Consider the following 13,629-nt stretch of genomic DNA (forward strand, 5'->3'; position numbering starts at 1 on the left):
CATTGCATTTTTCACTGATTGTGTATTATCAGTTCTAAATTTTATGATCTTTAAGGCAAAAAAACTCCTATGTTCTTCAGTAGTAGTATTCCATTGAACATTATACTTAATTGGTTGTTGTGAGGAAATTACTATATAACCCTAAGCTTTTGTTAGTTGATTAATTCAAGTTGAACATGTTATTATACCTTGGCTAGGGCAGTGCCATCTCTATACTTAATAGGTTGTCCAGAAAACTTGATTCCATCAGAATTTTGGGTAAATCCATTTATGAAAGCAAGTTGGAGGAATTGGAGAATAAAATTATATTGAAATTTTTATTTTCTGATACTGAGAAAATTATACATTTTAATGCATTTCATAAATATGATAAATATAGAAGAATGCTCAGGGATTAGTTTGTTTAGGGATTTTCTAAGTTACATGATGGCATAATTGCTTTAGTCTTTCAGCAGAAAAAGATGCTTGCATAGGTTTCAATTCACACTAAAAGTATTTGGGATCTCACACTTGTGACTTGAAGATTTGAATAAAGGTAGGTTAGCTGCACTTGAAGGCTTTGAATTTTAAATAGTTCCTCTTAAGAAAGTAGAAAAAGTGTGGTTTATTTCTTGGATAAAATTCTCATGACAGTAATACAACCAACCTCTACAGTAAGTTAATTATTAGCTATCAGCAAGTATTAAAAGTGAAATTTAGAATTTGCATTAATGGTTTTATGCATTTTAAACTTTTAATAATTTTTTTTCTCTTCTGTAGGCAGAACAGATTATTTTTGACCATTTTTCCAATCCTAAATTTGTTGAGCAGTTAATCAATTTTCTATCTTTAGAAGACAGAAAAGGAAAAGACAAATTTAATCCTCGTCGGTTTTGCCTCTTCAAGGTAACTACAATGTCATCATTACACATCAGTTTTATGGCTTTTGATTAGAAGGTGCAGCTTGTGGGGTAATTTAAGACTTGGACATTGGAGTGCTTAAAATTCTTAGTTTTCTGTGCATTTTGTAGTGAGTATGATCATATTTTTTTTAATCATATCTACTCAGGAAATCACATCAAGTATTATTTTAGTGAACCTAGGACGATGATGGCTGTCTTTTTTTTTTATAAAGCCAAACCCTTGGTAGTATTTGACTATTAACTTTTGCACTCATCACTCAAAATGTATAATTTATACATTACATAAAATTATTTTGGTTGTGAAGTATTCTTAGAGTATTCATTAATTTTAGAATCCCTGTGTACGTATTTTATTTCAGGTGATAGGTCGGTAAAGCTCTTTGTTCTCCACCTTTTAAATGAAAACGTAAGATTTCAGCAGTAATCATACTATAAATCACATAAAGAATTAGACTGTGCATGAAGGTACACTTTTGAATAATTGTGTTTTTCCTTTCAATTCTAATAGGGTGTGTTCAGGAACTTTGATGATGCCTTTTTGCCAATTTTGAAGCCTCATTTAGAACGTCTAGTTTCAGACTCGCATGAAAGCACCCAGCGGTGTGTGGCAGAAATTATAGCTGGCTTGATCAGAGGTTCTAAGCATTGGACCTTTGAAAAGGTGTGTGTCTGTGTGTATTGTGTGTGTTGTGTGCATGTACACAACACTTCTAGTAAGTTACATTTCCTTATCAGTAGTGTTACTCATGTATTTTATAGATTCCCAAGTAATACAATGCGGTATTTTTAAAATGAAAATATCCAGTTAAAAATATATCTTTTAACTGTGCTTTACTATTCTCTTCATTTCGACTGTTTTCTTTATTCATCCCACTTCTGATCCAGAATCAAAATGATGTGACAGTTTCTTTCCTTAGAATATTAGAATTTAAGCTCACTTTAAACTGACAAAATACTAACAGTTGTGTTAAAGTTTCTGTTTTGTAAAACTTCTGAAAAAAAGAGCTAAGAAATGCCCATTGACAACTCTTCATTTTTTCCAGGTAAATGAAAACTTAGGTTTTGAAAATAAGATGTTTTGAATAGCAATAACCTTTACCTCTTGTTTTGATTGAGCAGGTGGAAAGACTTTGGGAGCTTCTGTGTCCCCTGCTTAGAACAGCATTATGTAACATTACAGTGGAAACATATAATGATTGGGGAACTTGTATAGCAACTTCTTGTGTAAGTTCTCTTACTACCTTCTTCTATTTTGAAAATTTTTAAATAAACCAAATAGTGATCTATATAGACCATGGTCTGTACCATCATTTTAAATCACTTTTAATGAAAGAGAATTGCCATTTTAGTCAAATAAAATATATTATTTTTTCTAATCATAAATTTTCCTTGATGACCTAAATTCCCCCAAATATTGACTAATCTAGTAAATTGTATTTAAGTTTGCTAACAATCTTTGAGAAAAATCCATATATATTTAGTAAAAATTTATCCTCACTTTAGAAACTGTCAACAAAAATAGATACTCAAAAAAATCTTAAAATTACATTACATGAAATAGTAAACTTATTAAATGTTTCTTTTTAAATGTCTATATTAAGTGAAACAACACAATAACAAACATCTTGTTTGTTTCCATATCCCCTTCTAAACTTATTTTGGATTTTGTTGCCTTAATTAACCTTTTTATATAAATTGTATTAAGTGTATATGTTGTTTTGCTGACTTTGCCATCTTCAATCTGCAGCAATTTATTTCTTCCTCAAATTCTTTATATTCTTCGTATTAGTCATTTATTATGGCATAGTTACAATTTATTCTGCCATTTTCCCAGTTGTTGGACACATGGATTGTTTACAGATCTTTTGTTATTATGAATTTCGTTAGCGTTGAGTAACTTTGGATTTATCAAAAAATATATATTGTGTACTTTTGATTCTAACGCTATATTATCTCCTCTGTTCCATTGATTACTTTTTTTGATTTTTAAATCTAACATTGGATAGTCTTGGCACTTTGTAATCTGACCATTCATATTCTCCTCAGTTCCCTCCCCCCTTTTAGAAAATTAGTGGAGATAATAGTAATTTGATAATAATTGATAATAGAGATGACACATGGCATAACAGTTGGCGTGGCAGCCACAGAGTCAAGAAGACCTGCCTCTGACACAAACAGCTATGTGAATCCTAAGCCCAATCGCTTCATTCCCCAGTGCCCTAGACAATTCTCTAAGTGTCCCTAAGGCTTTATTAGAATTGCAGACAAATTGCTTTTCTGCATTGGTGGAAGGAGTTTCAGAATGAGGTATTCTATACATGGATGAAGTCACAGTTTTTTAGGATACCCTTCCCTACTTCCCACCCTTCGATAGTATTCTTAAAGACCATCTTCCTAGCTGGGTTGCTAGTTAATGAATGTCAGTTGAATGGGACAGCTGTTACGTTTCTGGCATATCCTAGTGTGAGAGGCTTCATAAATGATGCATTTACTTTCTTAATCAGTTCTGACCTAGGCCCAAGAGGTATATTATGTATTGATTTTACCTTTGCATTTGGATGTTCTTCTATTTCAAATCTTTACATAGTAATTACAGTCATAATGTACTTTTCAGAATTGTAGATTCCCTGAAATGATATTTGGCCATATTTTTCAATACAGGAAAGCAGAGATCCTCGGAAACTTCATTGGCTGTTTGAATTGTTATTGGAGTCTCCATTGAGTGGTGAAGGAGGATCTTTTGTAGATGCATGGTAAACCATAACAAACTTTAAAAGTTAGCTTTTAAGATGTTTTTGTGACCGGTTCACATAATACACAAATAGAAGTAAGCCAGATGTATTTATTGCCATAGTAATCCTAATGATTTTTTTAGATCTAGTCCAAAAAAGTCTTCTAACTATATGGCCATCCTTATTGTGGAAACAAGAATATCACAAGATTATTTAAATTAAATCTTATCCAATCATTTCAGCCTTCTTTACAAGTATTTCATCAGAGAATTGTTAGTGAATGATAGTATTGACCAGTTGAGTGTAAACAATTCCTGTGGTCACCCTCTACACTTATAAGGGGAACCACTGAATAGTAAATTAACGATAAAGCAGGAAAAAGGAGAATAAAAGACCTGGGGAGCTTAGGAAAAGAAAACTGATAAGAATCAGTTCTGTAGCCTGGTATATTTGCTTATTAAGCAGATCAACTAATACTTTGGTGCCCGAGTTTCTTCATGTATTTAATCTCCTTCACAGTATTGTGAAAAGCAGATGAGAACTTGTGGGAAGATACTTTATATGGACATGAGAAGGCATATTCTTCGTCAGTTAAGAGTTAATGGTATCTTTGTGATCATGATTACTATCTGAGAAAATTAAAGTAACTTCAGTGTAATGATGAGCAATTGTCTTTATTAATGTATGAAAATAAATGATGAAGATGAAATTTTATTTTTTTAGTCGACTTTATGTACTGCAAGGTGGGCTTGCCCAGCAAGAATGGAGGGTACCTGAGCTGTTACACAGGTTACTGAAGTACTTAGAACCCAAACTCACTCAAGTTTACAAAAATGTCAGGGAAAGAATAGGGAGGTGAGTATTGCTTTCCCCTTTGTGGTTTAAATCTTTTTGCGTGTTTTTCTTTCTTTTTTTTTTTAATCTGTAGTCTATATTGGTTATATTTTAAAGGGATAACTTAATTTTCTAATTGACTCCTTCAGTATATTTAATTTTTTATATTGTTTGGATCCATCTATATATTAATTTCTTTACATGTTTATTTATGTAAATGTTCTTGCCATTTGTTTTAATGGTTTTGAATTTTTCCTCAACAGAAAGTATCGATTCTAAGGTTGGTTATAGAATGCTTTTTTGGCATTTTAAATTTTCTTCTTTGGAAATATGACTTGGGAGGGCTGTCATGTTATTGTTTGAGCAAAAAGTTATAGTTGTTTCTTGCTCTTTAAAGCAAAATTCAGAAAAATGTTTAGTTGAGTCATGACTTCTGAAGATGAGGTGTATTCATGTGGTCTCTATTAATGTATTTCTTTTTCTACTTTGTGTATTTTATTTTACAGTGTACTCACTTATATATTCATGATAGATGTTTCTTTGCCAAATACTGCGCCAACAAAGTCTCCTCGTGTTCCTGAATTTACTGCCCGGATTCTGGAGAAACTAAAACCCCTAATGGATGTAGATGAAGAAATTCAGAATCATGTTATGGAAGAGAATGGAGTTGGTGAAGAAGATGAAAGAACTCAGGGCATCAAACTATTGAAAACTAGTGAGTCATTAAATTACGTTAATAATGGTAACACTTATGAGATTAGCAAAACTCATTGAAAATTAGTGCTTTTTTTAACATATAGTCTTTTGAATATTGATTCAGTAAATTCATTTTTCAGCATATCCATTTGCCTGTGTGGTACTGATTTATGCTGATTCAATAGTGTATGAAGTTTATTTTATTTTTGTTATATTAAGTGTAAACTTTGGGTAGACTGGAAAAAGAAATTGATTGTCTGATAAGTTGATGTTTCTTTGTGAGGCCCACATCAATACAGCAGGAGGATTTGTAGTGGTGTTTTTGTAGTGCCGTTGGTTTACGTCATGCCTTTATGTGGAAAGGCTGTAGAGTGTCATTCTTGCTCCCCAACACTAATATAGTTCTGCAGTTCTGTTATATGAGGGACTAAGCATTAGTTCCTCACTCTTCTCATACTTAATGATCATTGAGTCTACTATTCTGTCCCCATACAGTACTGAAGTGGCTGATGGCAAGTGCAGGACGATCCTTTTCTACAGCGGTCACAGAGCAACTCCAACTTTTGCCCTTGTTTTTTAAGGTATTACCTGTGTGCTGGCTGTGAGGGTGCGTGTCCCTTCCCTCCCAGCTTCCCTCCTGTGGGGTTGGGGATGGGTGGTGATAGGATGATGTATTTGTTGATAGGACCTTTGGTGTAGTAGTAGATGAAAAAATGTTGAGAAAGGTTGGGCACATACAGCAGCTGAGTACTGTACTATTGTAAGACATTGGTTATTCACTGATGAAGAACAGCCATTTTCTGAGATTTTAATTGCCTAGGCAAAGGTTTTTTCTCTCTTTAAATAGTATTTTATTTCTTTCCCCAATTACTGGATGGGTAAAGGATTTCTAAAAGAAAATCACCAGGAATTTTGATGAGAAGCTCTTTTCTAAGTCAGAGTTGCCTTATAATCACTAAAGATTAAAATCAATGAACTCCAAGTAAGATGAGCATGTCCATATACAAAGTAGAAAAGAAAAAGAGGATTATACATGACACTGCAAATCTTCCTTTGCTGCTTTTTCTTTTTTAGGTATATAATAAATTCAACTTGTAACTCAAAGCTAGCATGCTTGTCTGTGTTTCCTTCAGACCTTATTTTCTCTGCATTTTTAATTGCTTGTTAATGACCTTTTTTTATAAGCCTATCGTTATTTCTAACAGGCCAATAAGATTTCACTGCATTCATATACCATAATATTTATTCCATTCCCTAATTGATGGGCATCATCTCAGTTTCCAGTTCTATGCTATAATAAAAGAATTGCTATAAATATTTTGTACCTATGGGTTATTTGTCCTTCATTCTCAAAGAGGACCAATGATATCAGGAAAGTGATGTCTTGACTTGCAAGTGAATTGGATTTAAATGAGACAGGGCTGTGCAAAATCACCAGCCTCTCTCTCCTTCAGAACCATCCTAGGTCAAGGCTATATTCAATGTAGTCACTCTTGGGACATAAGAAGCTTAAATTTTAACAGGGGAGACAATACGTATGTTAGTATATAGAGAATATATATAAAATTACTAAAAAGTTGTTTAGGAGGGAAGAAACTAGCAACAAGAGCATCATAAAAGGGTTTATGTAGAAATGTTGTTTGGGCTGAGTTTTTTGAAGGAAGCAATGGATTGTAAAATGCAGGGATAAGGAGGGGATTCATTCATTCAAGGCATGGTAGCTAGGCAGTGGAAAGACACAGAAACAGAAGAGGGTGCCTGTAGAGTGTATAAAGAGGAGTAATGTGTAAGAGTATTGGTAAAGGAAGAAGGGGCTAGCTTTGGAAGAGCTTCACATGCCAGATAGGAGGTTAGATTTGGTCCTAGAGAAACTAAGAAGCCAGTGGCAATTATGGAGTTGGAGGAATTGATATGGTCAGATTAGGAAAACTACTTTGGCAGCTCCATGGATGATGAAGTAGGAAGAGACCAAATAAAAGGCTATTGTAATAGTCCAGGTGAGACCAACTGCTCATCTTTCATTTTGTGGTTTGAATGGAAAAATAAAAGAATAGAACTCCCCTTAGGCTATATAGATCTTCATATGAGTCTGAATTGGCATAGTAGTTTTTAATCTCATTTTGTCTTCATTATACTTGTAGATGAAATAAAATGAAAAATGAGACAATAAACTCATTAATCAAACTAATTCTGAGAGGATGACTAGACTTTGGTGAGGATCAGAATCAGAATTGCAGAATATTAAAGATCAAGTTCCTTCACCTGTTTTAAAAGGGTGTTGGGAGGGAGATTTGGGGGAAAGGGCTGGACAAGATTGACCTCATTCTCAACTACTGTAATTCTGTGATTCTCTGGACATATAATTTAAATTTTTACTAAGTATCTTAACACAAATTGCAATAATATTGGTAGGCCTTTAATGAATAAATAAGGGATACTTAATTAAAATATTTATTAACAAAATTCAGTTCATTTAAACAAGCATTTATTAAACCTATATATTTGCAAGGCATTGTCGTAGACATTAGAGTTTTTAAAAATGCCTACCTTCAAGTTTACATTTAACTGGAGGACACATATACATAGGTAAGTAACTATAAGATATTTTGAGGAAAATAAAAACACTGATTACTGCAGATAACAGTAAAGGGTTTGTATCACCTAGTCTGAATTGAAGAATCTTAAGAGCTAGAGGTGAGGAAAGAGGGACGGCATATGGCCTCTGCCAAAGGTACAATGGGGAGAGGAACGACAAGTAGGTCAGTTCGGCTGAAATGTAAAATGCATAAATGAGGAAGTAACATGAAGCAAGTATGGAAAGGTCGATTGAATTGGACCCATATTGTAATGGGCTTGACATGCCAGAATGCTTCTTAATGCCTGGAAAGGTGTCCTTTATAGCATAAACATTTACCCTGTTGCCTTGTTTATAATTTTAATCTTTCATAGAAAGTGCAACAGTAAATTTTATACCAGCAACCAGGGTTCATATTCTCGCTAAAAAATAATGTAGCTAAGTTAAGTCAAGAGAGACAGCACTAGTATGGTGATTAAGAGCTGCAGGCTGTTTTGGTTCAAGCCTGTCTTTGACCCATATTGGCTTGCTGAATTTGACCAAGTGACCTCAGTACTTCAAGCAACTCTTTAAGTCTAAGTTGCAAAGTAGTTAGTGATGAGTCAATCGACAAGCTTTTCTGTGTGCTAGAAGCTAAGGATACAAAGATGAAAAGGAAACTTCAGGAAGTTTTCTCAAGGGTTCCCTATATCGATGAAACCATAGAAACAGAGAAAGATTAGAAGCCAATAATTGTGCCAAATTTAGTCACCCTGTGTTTTTTTTTTGAGGGGGAAGGCAGAGCAATTGGGGTTAAGTGACTTGCCCAAGGTCACACAGCTAATAAGTGTGTCAAGTGTCTGAGGCCGGATTTGAACTCAGGTTCTCCTGACTCCAGGGCTGGTGCTCTACTCACTGCGCCACCTAGCTGCCCCTGTGTTTACATATTTTGATGGTCACAAATGTCGACCCATCTATATCTTCTCTGCGACTCTAAAAGTGTCACTATACTTACTGTTTTTTTTTTTAATCTTTATTTAGAATGTATTGCTACTCAGCAACAACTGCTTTCTAACTTTTGGCTTATTTTCCCTAGATTGCCCCAGTTGAAAATGACAATAGCTATGATGAATTAAAAAGAGATGCAAAGTTGTGTCTGTCATTAATGTCTCAGGGGTTGCTTTACCCTCAACAAGTGCCTTTGGTGCTTCAGGTGCTAAAACAGGTAAGTGATGACTGAACTAAGAAGAATGAGTTCTGTTTGGAGCATGTGAAACTTGCGGTGCTTGTAGAACATCCTGTTGAAAATGTTGAATAGGCAGTTTGTATTATGGGACTAGATCTCAGAAGAGACTAGGGCTGAATATATAGATGTGAAAGTCTTCTGCATAGAGATAAGAATTGAAACCACTGAAGTGAGTATAGAGAGGAGAGAAGAGAGGCTTCGAATAGAATCTTGGGGAACACCCTCGGGGAGCTTGCTATGGATGAATCTAGCAAAGGGGACTAAGAAGGAATAGTCAGACAGGTAGAAGGAGAACCCAAGAAAAGGCAATGTCACAAGAACCCGGAGAACATCAATAGTACATGGTCTCTTCTGAAGTCCACTGAAACCACACTTCGGTATTCATTGGTCAGAATAATAATTTTTAAAGTCTTTAAGTATTATGAGATACTTTATATGCATTCTCTCGTTTGATCTTCACAACAACCCTATAAAGAGATTACCATAGCTATAGTCTCTCCATTTTGCTAAGTAAGAGAAGTAGTAACGTTCAGTAAGTGTCCCAACAGGAGTAATTTGTATCATCTCCACTCCAAATGCAATGGTTTTCCTACTACTTTCCTCCCCGCCCCCAGTCCCAGATGATAACCACCAATTCCCGCTGCCTCCTATCATTCCTTCCCTTTCTACGTAGTCACTGAATATTCTTAAAAACTAGATTTTTGAAGTTTTTGCTTAAAAGCAAATAGGCAAACCACACTGACCTACTTAAACTCATGAAAAGCAAATTACATTAGGTTAGAATATAGTGCCACCTGATAAATTCAGTAGTGTTTTCTTTAAACTTGTTTTTTGTGTAAAGTATTTGCTTTTTTTTTTTTTTAAACAGACAGCGAGAAGCAGTTCTTGGCATGCTAGATACACGGTACTGACCTACCTCCAAACCATGGTATTCTATAATCTCTTTACTTTCCTAAACAACGAAGAAGCAGTTAAAGACATCAGATGGCTTGTTATAAGTTTGTTGGAAGATGAACAGCTAGAGGTAAAATTAGAATTTTTCTTTTATTCTAATTAAATAAAACTTATTCTTTTAAAAATATTACTACGTAATAAAAACATCAGCAACCAGCAAATATAGCAAATCTAGTATACTTTAAGGATTTGGCACAATCCCTTCTCAACACAGCTCTTGAGCCGGTTAAGGGTTACTATGTCCCATTTTCAAGTTTAAAATCTATCATTGCGATTGTCTTTTAATGAGGAGTAATTTGGATACCTCAGTTAAAATTTTTTGTACTTTTACATGAAAATCAGACTGGAAATAAAAATTCATGGGTCCTTGTCTTGGACTCAACAATGACTCATATGAGATCTTTGGGAAAGTGCTTAATTTCTCTGAGCCCAAGTTTCTTCATCTGTTAAAATGGGGAAAATAATAATCTCTATCTCACAGGTTGCTGTATCAAATGATGAGGTGAAAGTACTTTTAAAAAAGAATAAAATATGCAAATTTAAGACCAAGTTGCTCATAGGATTGTATTCTTCTTGGATATTTTATGATTTTTTTTCTTAGAGATCTCTTTAGAAACTGCAACAAAAACAAAGATCTCAAAGATCATAAAAGAAATAAAGCCTTCCTTATACTGTCAAGTCGTAAAAGACCTGAAATCAGCTCCCACAATAAGTTTTTTGGCATAAAATTCTATCTGCACTACAGATGCACTGGAGAGATCATAGATTAAATTTAAGCTCACATCCAGAGTTTTAACTTAACATTTCTTAGTGTTGACTTGCTAAAATTAATTTCCACAGATTTATAAAAAAGAGTGAAAGATGTTTCCACCTTAAGTTTAAATGGTAAAATCAAGAGCAAGCTTAATTATCTTAATGTTTCCTTGTGGAAGGGACCTGATGATTGTTTCATTTTGGCTACCTAGGCTTGGATAGTCCAATCAGTAGAAGCAAAACTCGGGTCTTTATTTTGTTTTATGCAAAAGCAGAACCTGATATTTCCAAAAGCCTGCTGTGGGAGAGGAGGGGAAATACGTTGCAATGAATGATTTTCCTTTGAAATTATCCCCGAATTTTCCTTGAGTTTTAATGTCTTTTTTTTTTTAAAAAAGAGAGGCAGGTAGCAAAACCCAGCAATTAGTGTGGAAATGGTATATAATTAGCCTCCAATTTTATGAACTTTTTTCTAGGTGATCCTTGGAGCCAAGTCTTATAATTAATTAGTTATTAATTCAACAGCACTGAAAAATGGAGTCTAATATTAGGAACTGGATAGAAATTACTACAGCTCATTAGTTTGCTCATTTTGTGGTCCATTTTCTTCAACTCCAGTTCTGGGATTTGTATTACTAGCGGTTTTTGTGTCACTTAGTAACCTAGTCCCTTGATTATTCAAAAATTGCTAGTCACAGTTCTGTTAGGTTTCAGCTTATGCTTTTTATAGCAATCAATATAAAATTGTTCACATTTTAATAATAACCATCAGACATGAAAATAGAGAGATGGAATCCTTAGGAACTCATTGTTAACACACTAGATTTAATTTAACCTGTTTCAGAGAGTATGAGAACATTATGTTCAACTACTTATAAAGTCTTTTGCTAAATATAGGCCATCACATTTATTGAAAGCTTATCATTTTGTGTTTGCATAGAATGTCTATTAAATGCCATGTCCAAATGCCTAATTATAAATGCATCTTCTTATCATTAATATGCTGCAGTGAATTCTTACCAGAAGTCTAAAATGTTTTAAAATTAAGTATGAGATGATACTATTGAGAGCCTTTGTCTTATGGAAGTTCCAGTTGTTTTACCTATTTAAAACTGAGTCTTACCCTTCTTAAAATCTGACCAAAAAAATTGTATAAGCCAGTACTGAACATCAATAGCCTATGAAATTGAGGAGAAAAAGAATGGTTAATTCTCTTAATGTGTGCTGTAGTTAAATGGTTTATGGAAATTGTCAGTTTGTAATTTTTGATTTATTACTAAAAACTAAAGTTTCTACTAATTTCTAGCATTTCTGTAACAATTTAAAAACTTTCAACAAGTGATACAGAATGTATTAAACTTAGCTTTAAAGTATACATTACGTTTCATGATTAGTACCACTCATATATCTCCCACCCGTCTGCTAGAATGCCCCCTTCAAAAAAAAAAAATCTCACACTTTTGTAAGAAATTTTTTTTGCATAAAATTATTAAGTAATTCTCTTCTCATACTTTCCCAGTACTCTCTGTTTTGAAAGGTAGTCCACCTTGGTACACATAACTGTTTCTTTTGACAGGTTCGAGAAATGGCTGCTACAACCCTAAGTGGGCTACTGCAGTGTAGCTTCCTCACCATGGATAGCCCTATGCAGATTCACTTTGAGCAGCTTTGCAAGACAAAACTACCTAAGAAAAGAAAGCGAGATCCTGGCACAGTGGGAGATACCATTCCATCTGCAGGTAATAGCACATGATTTTATAGCATCTCAGGTCTGAAAGGCACATGAGGAGCCACTTGGTCCAACTCACCAAGGACTAGAATACCTTCTACCTCATACCTGACAAATGGTCATCTTGCTGGAAGATCTCCACTTCTTGAGGCAGCCTATTCTATTTCTAGATAGCTCTCATTATTGGAAGTTCTTTCTTGCATTAAACCTAAATTTGCTTCTTTTTAACTTTGATGAGTATTTCTTACCTTGACTCTCTGTAGCCAAAAAAGAAAAAGTCTAATTGCTCTTCTATATAATAGCCCTTCTGACCCTTGAAAACAGGTATCTTGTTTTCTCGTGGTTGTTTTTTTTACTCATATCGAATGAATCCTGGGTTCATCATCATTTTGGTTGCCCTCTTCTGGATTATAATGATGCCTCACTAAATGTGGCAATCAGAAATGAACATAATATTCAGTGTTTGGTCTAACCTGAGCAGTGTATAGCAGGGTGACCACTCCAATCATAGGGAAATGAAGACATTTAAGAACATGATAGTAGAAAGATTACCATATGGAAGAGGGATTTTGTTTTCTCCCAGAAAATGGAAGTATCATCAAAATGTAAAAATCAAAGGGATGCAAATTCATAACAATGAGAAATTTATACATTACCCATCATTGGAGGTGTTCCAGGGTAACATTGGCTGCCTCGATGAATCCTGTGGTTGGTAACTCCTTGGAGATATTGAAACAGAAGCTACATGACTGCTTGTTGGCTATGTTATGGGTGAAATTGCCTTCGGGTACAAGTTAGACCAGATGGCTGCTGAGGACTTTCCTATTTCTACAACTCTTTCAATAGCAATGTTATAAAGGGGTTTCAGGCTTCAGATAGGAGTTGAACTTTTCTAACTACCCTTCCAGCTTTCCTGAAATTCTTGATTCTATTAATGCCAAAATGTGAATGAAAATGGAAAAAAAAAAGGTGAAAGCTACATTAGAGATTTTAAGTTTTATCATCAAGTTGATTGGCTCCATGAGTTTCTCCTATTGTTCTATATGCTTGATTAAATATGTCACGCTATAATGCTTATGTAGTGCTGTTAATATAGGTTGAACTATTGAGGAAAAATGAAGCAACTTGGCTTTTTTTTGACAATACAATTGACTAATTTTTATTTAGAAAAAACTGAAAGTAAGAGCAATCCTAAAGCACATTAGATTATTTACATAATTAGTGTAGAT

At 34.2% G+C, this 13,629-nt stretch overlaps 1 protein-coding gene across 2 annotated transcripts in view; it reads left to right on the forward strand.

Moving 5' to 3' along the window:
* PSME4 (proteasome activator subunit 4) overlaps window positions 1-13,629 on the forward strand; it is a 98,915-nt gene that overhangs the window by 81,854 nt on the left and 3,432 nt on the right. For both annotated transcript variants that reach the window (XM_036748312.1, XM_036748313.1), the window contains exons 35-44: window positions 760-885; window positions 1,411-1,563; window positions 2,022-2,126; window positions 3,564-3,655; window positions 4,358-4,489; window positions 4,975-5,183; window positions 5,660-5,745; window positions 8,815-8,943; window positions 9,833-9,988; window positions 12,248-12,410. In XM_036748312.1, coding sequence (XP_036604207.1) covers window positions 760-885; window positions 1,411-1,563; window positions 2,022-2,126; window positions 3,564-3,655; window positions 4,358-4,489; window positions 4,975-5,183; window positions 5,660-5,745; window positions 8,815-8,943; window positions 9,833-9,988; window positions 12,248-12,410 — 1,351 coding nt within the window. The remainder of the gene's footprint in view (window positions 1-759; window positions 886-1,410; window positions 1,564-2,021; window positions 2,127-3,563; window positions 3,656-4,357; window positions 4,490-4,974; window positions 5,184-5,659; window positions 5,746-8,814; window positions 8,944-9,832; window positions 9,989-12,247; window positions 12,411-13,629) is intronic.

Source organism: Trichosurus vulpecula, chromosome 3 (genome assembly GCF_011100635.1).
Source record: "Trichosurus vulpecula isolate mTriVul1 chromosome 3, mTriVul1.pri, whole genome shotgun sequence".
NCBI lineage: Eukaryota > Metazoa > Chordata > Mammalia > Diprotodontia > Phalangeridae > Trichosurus > Trichosurus vulpecula.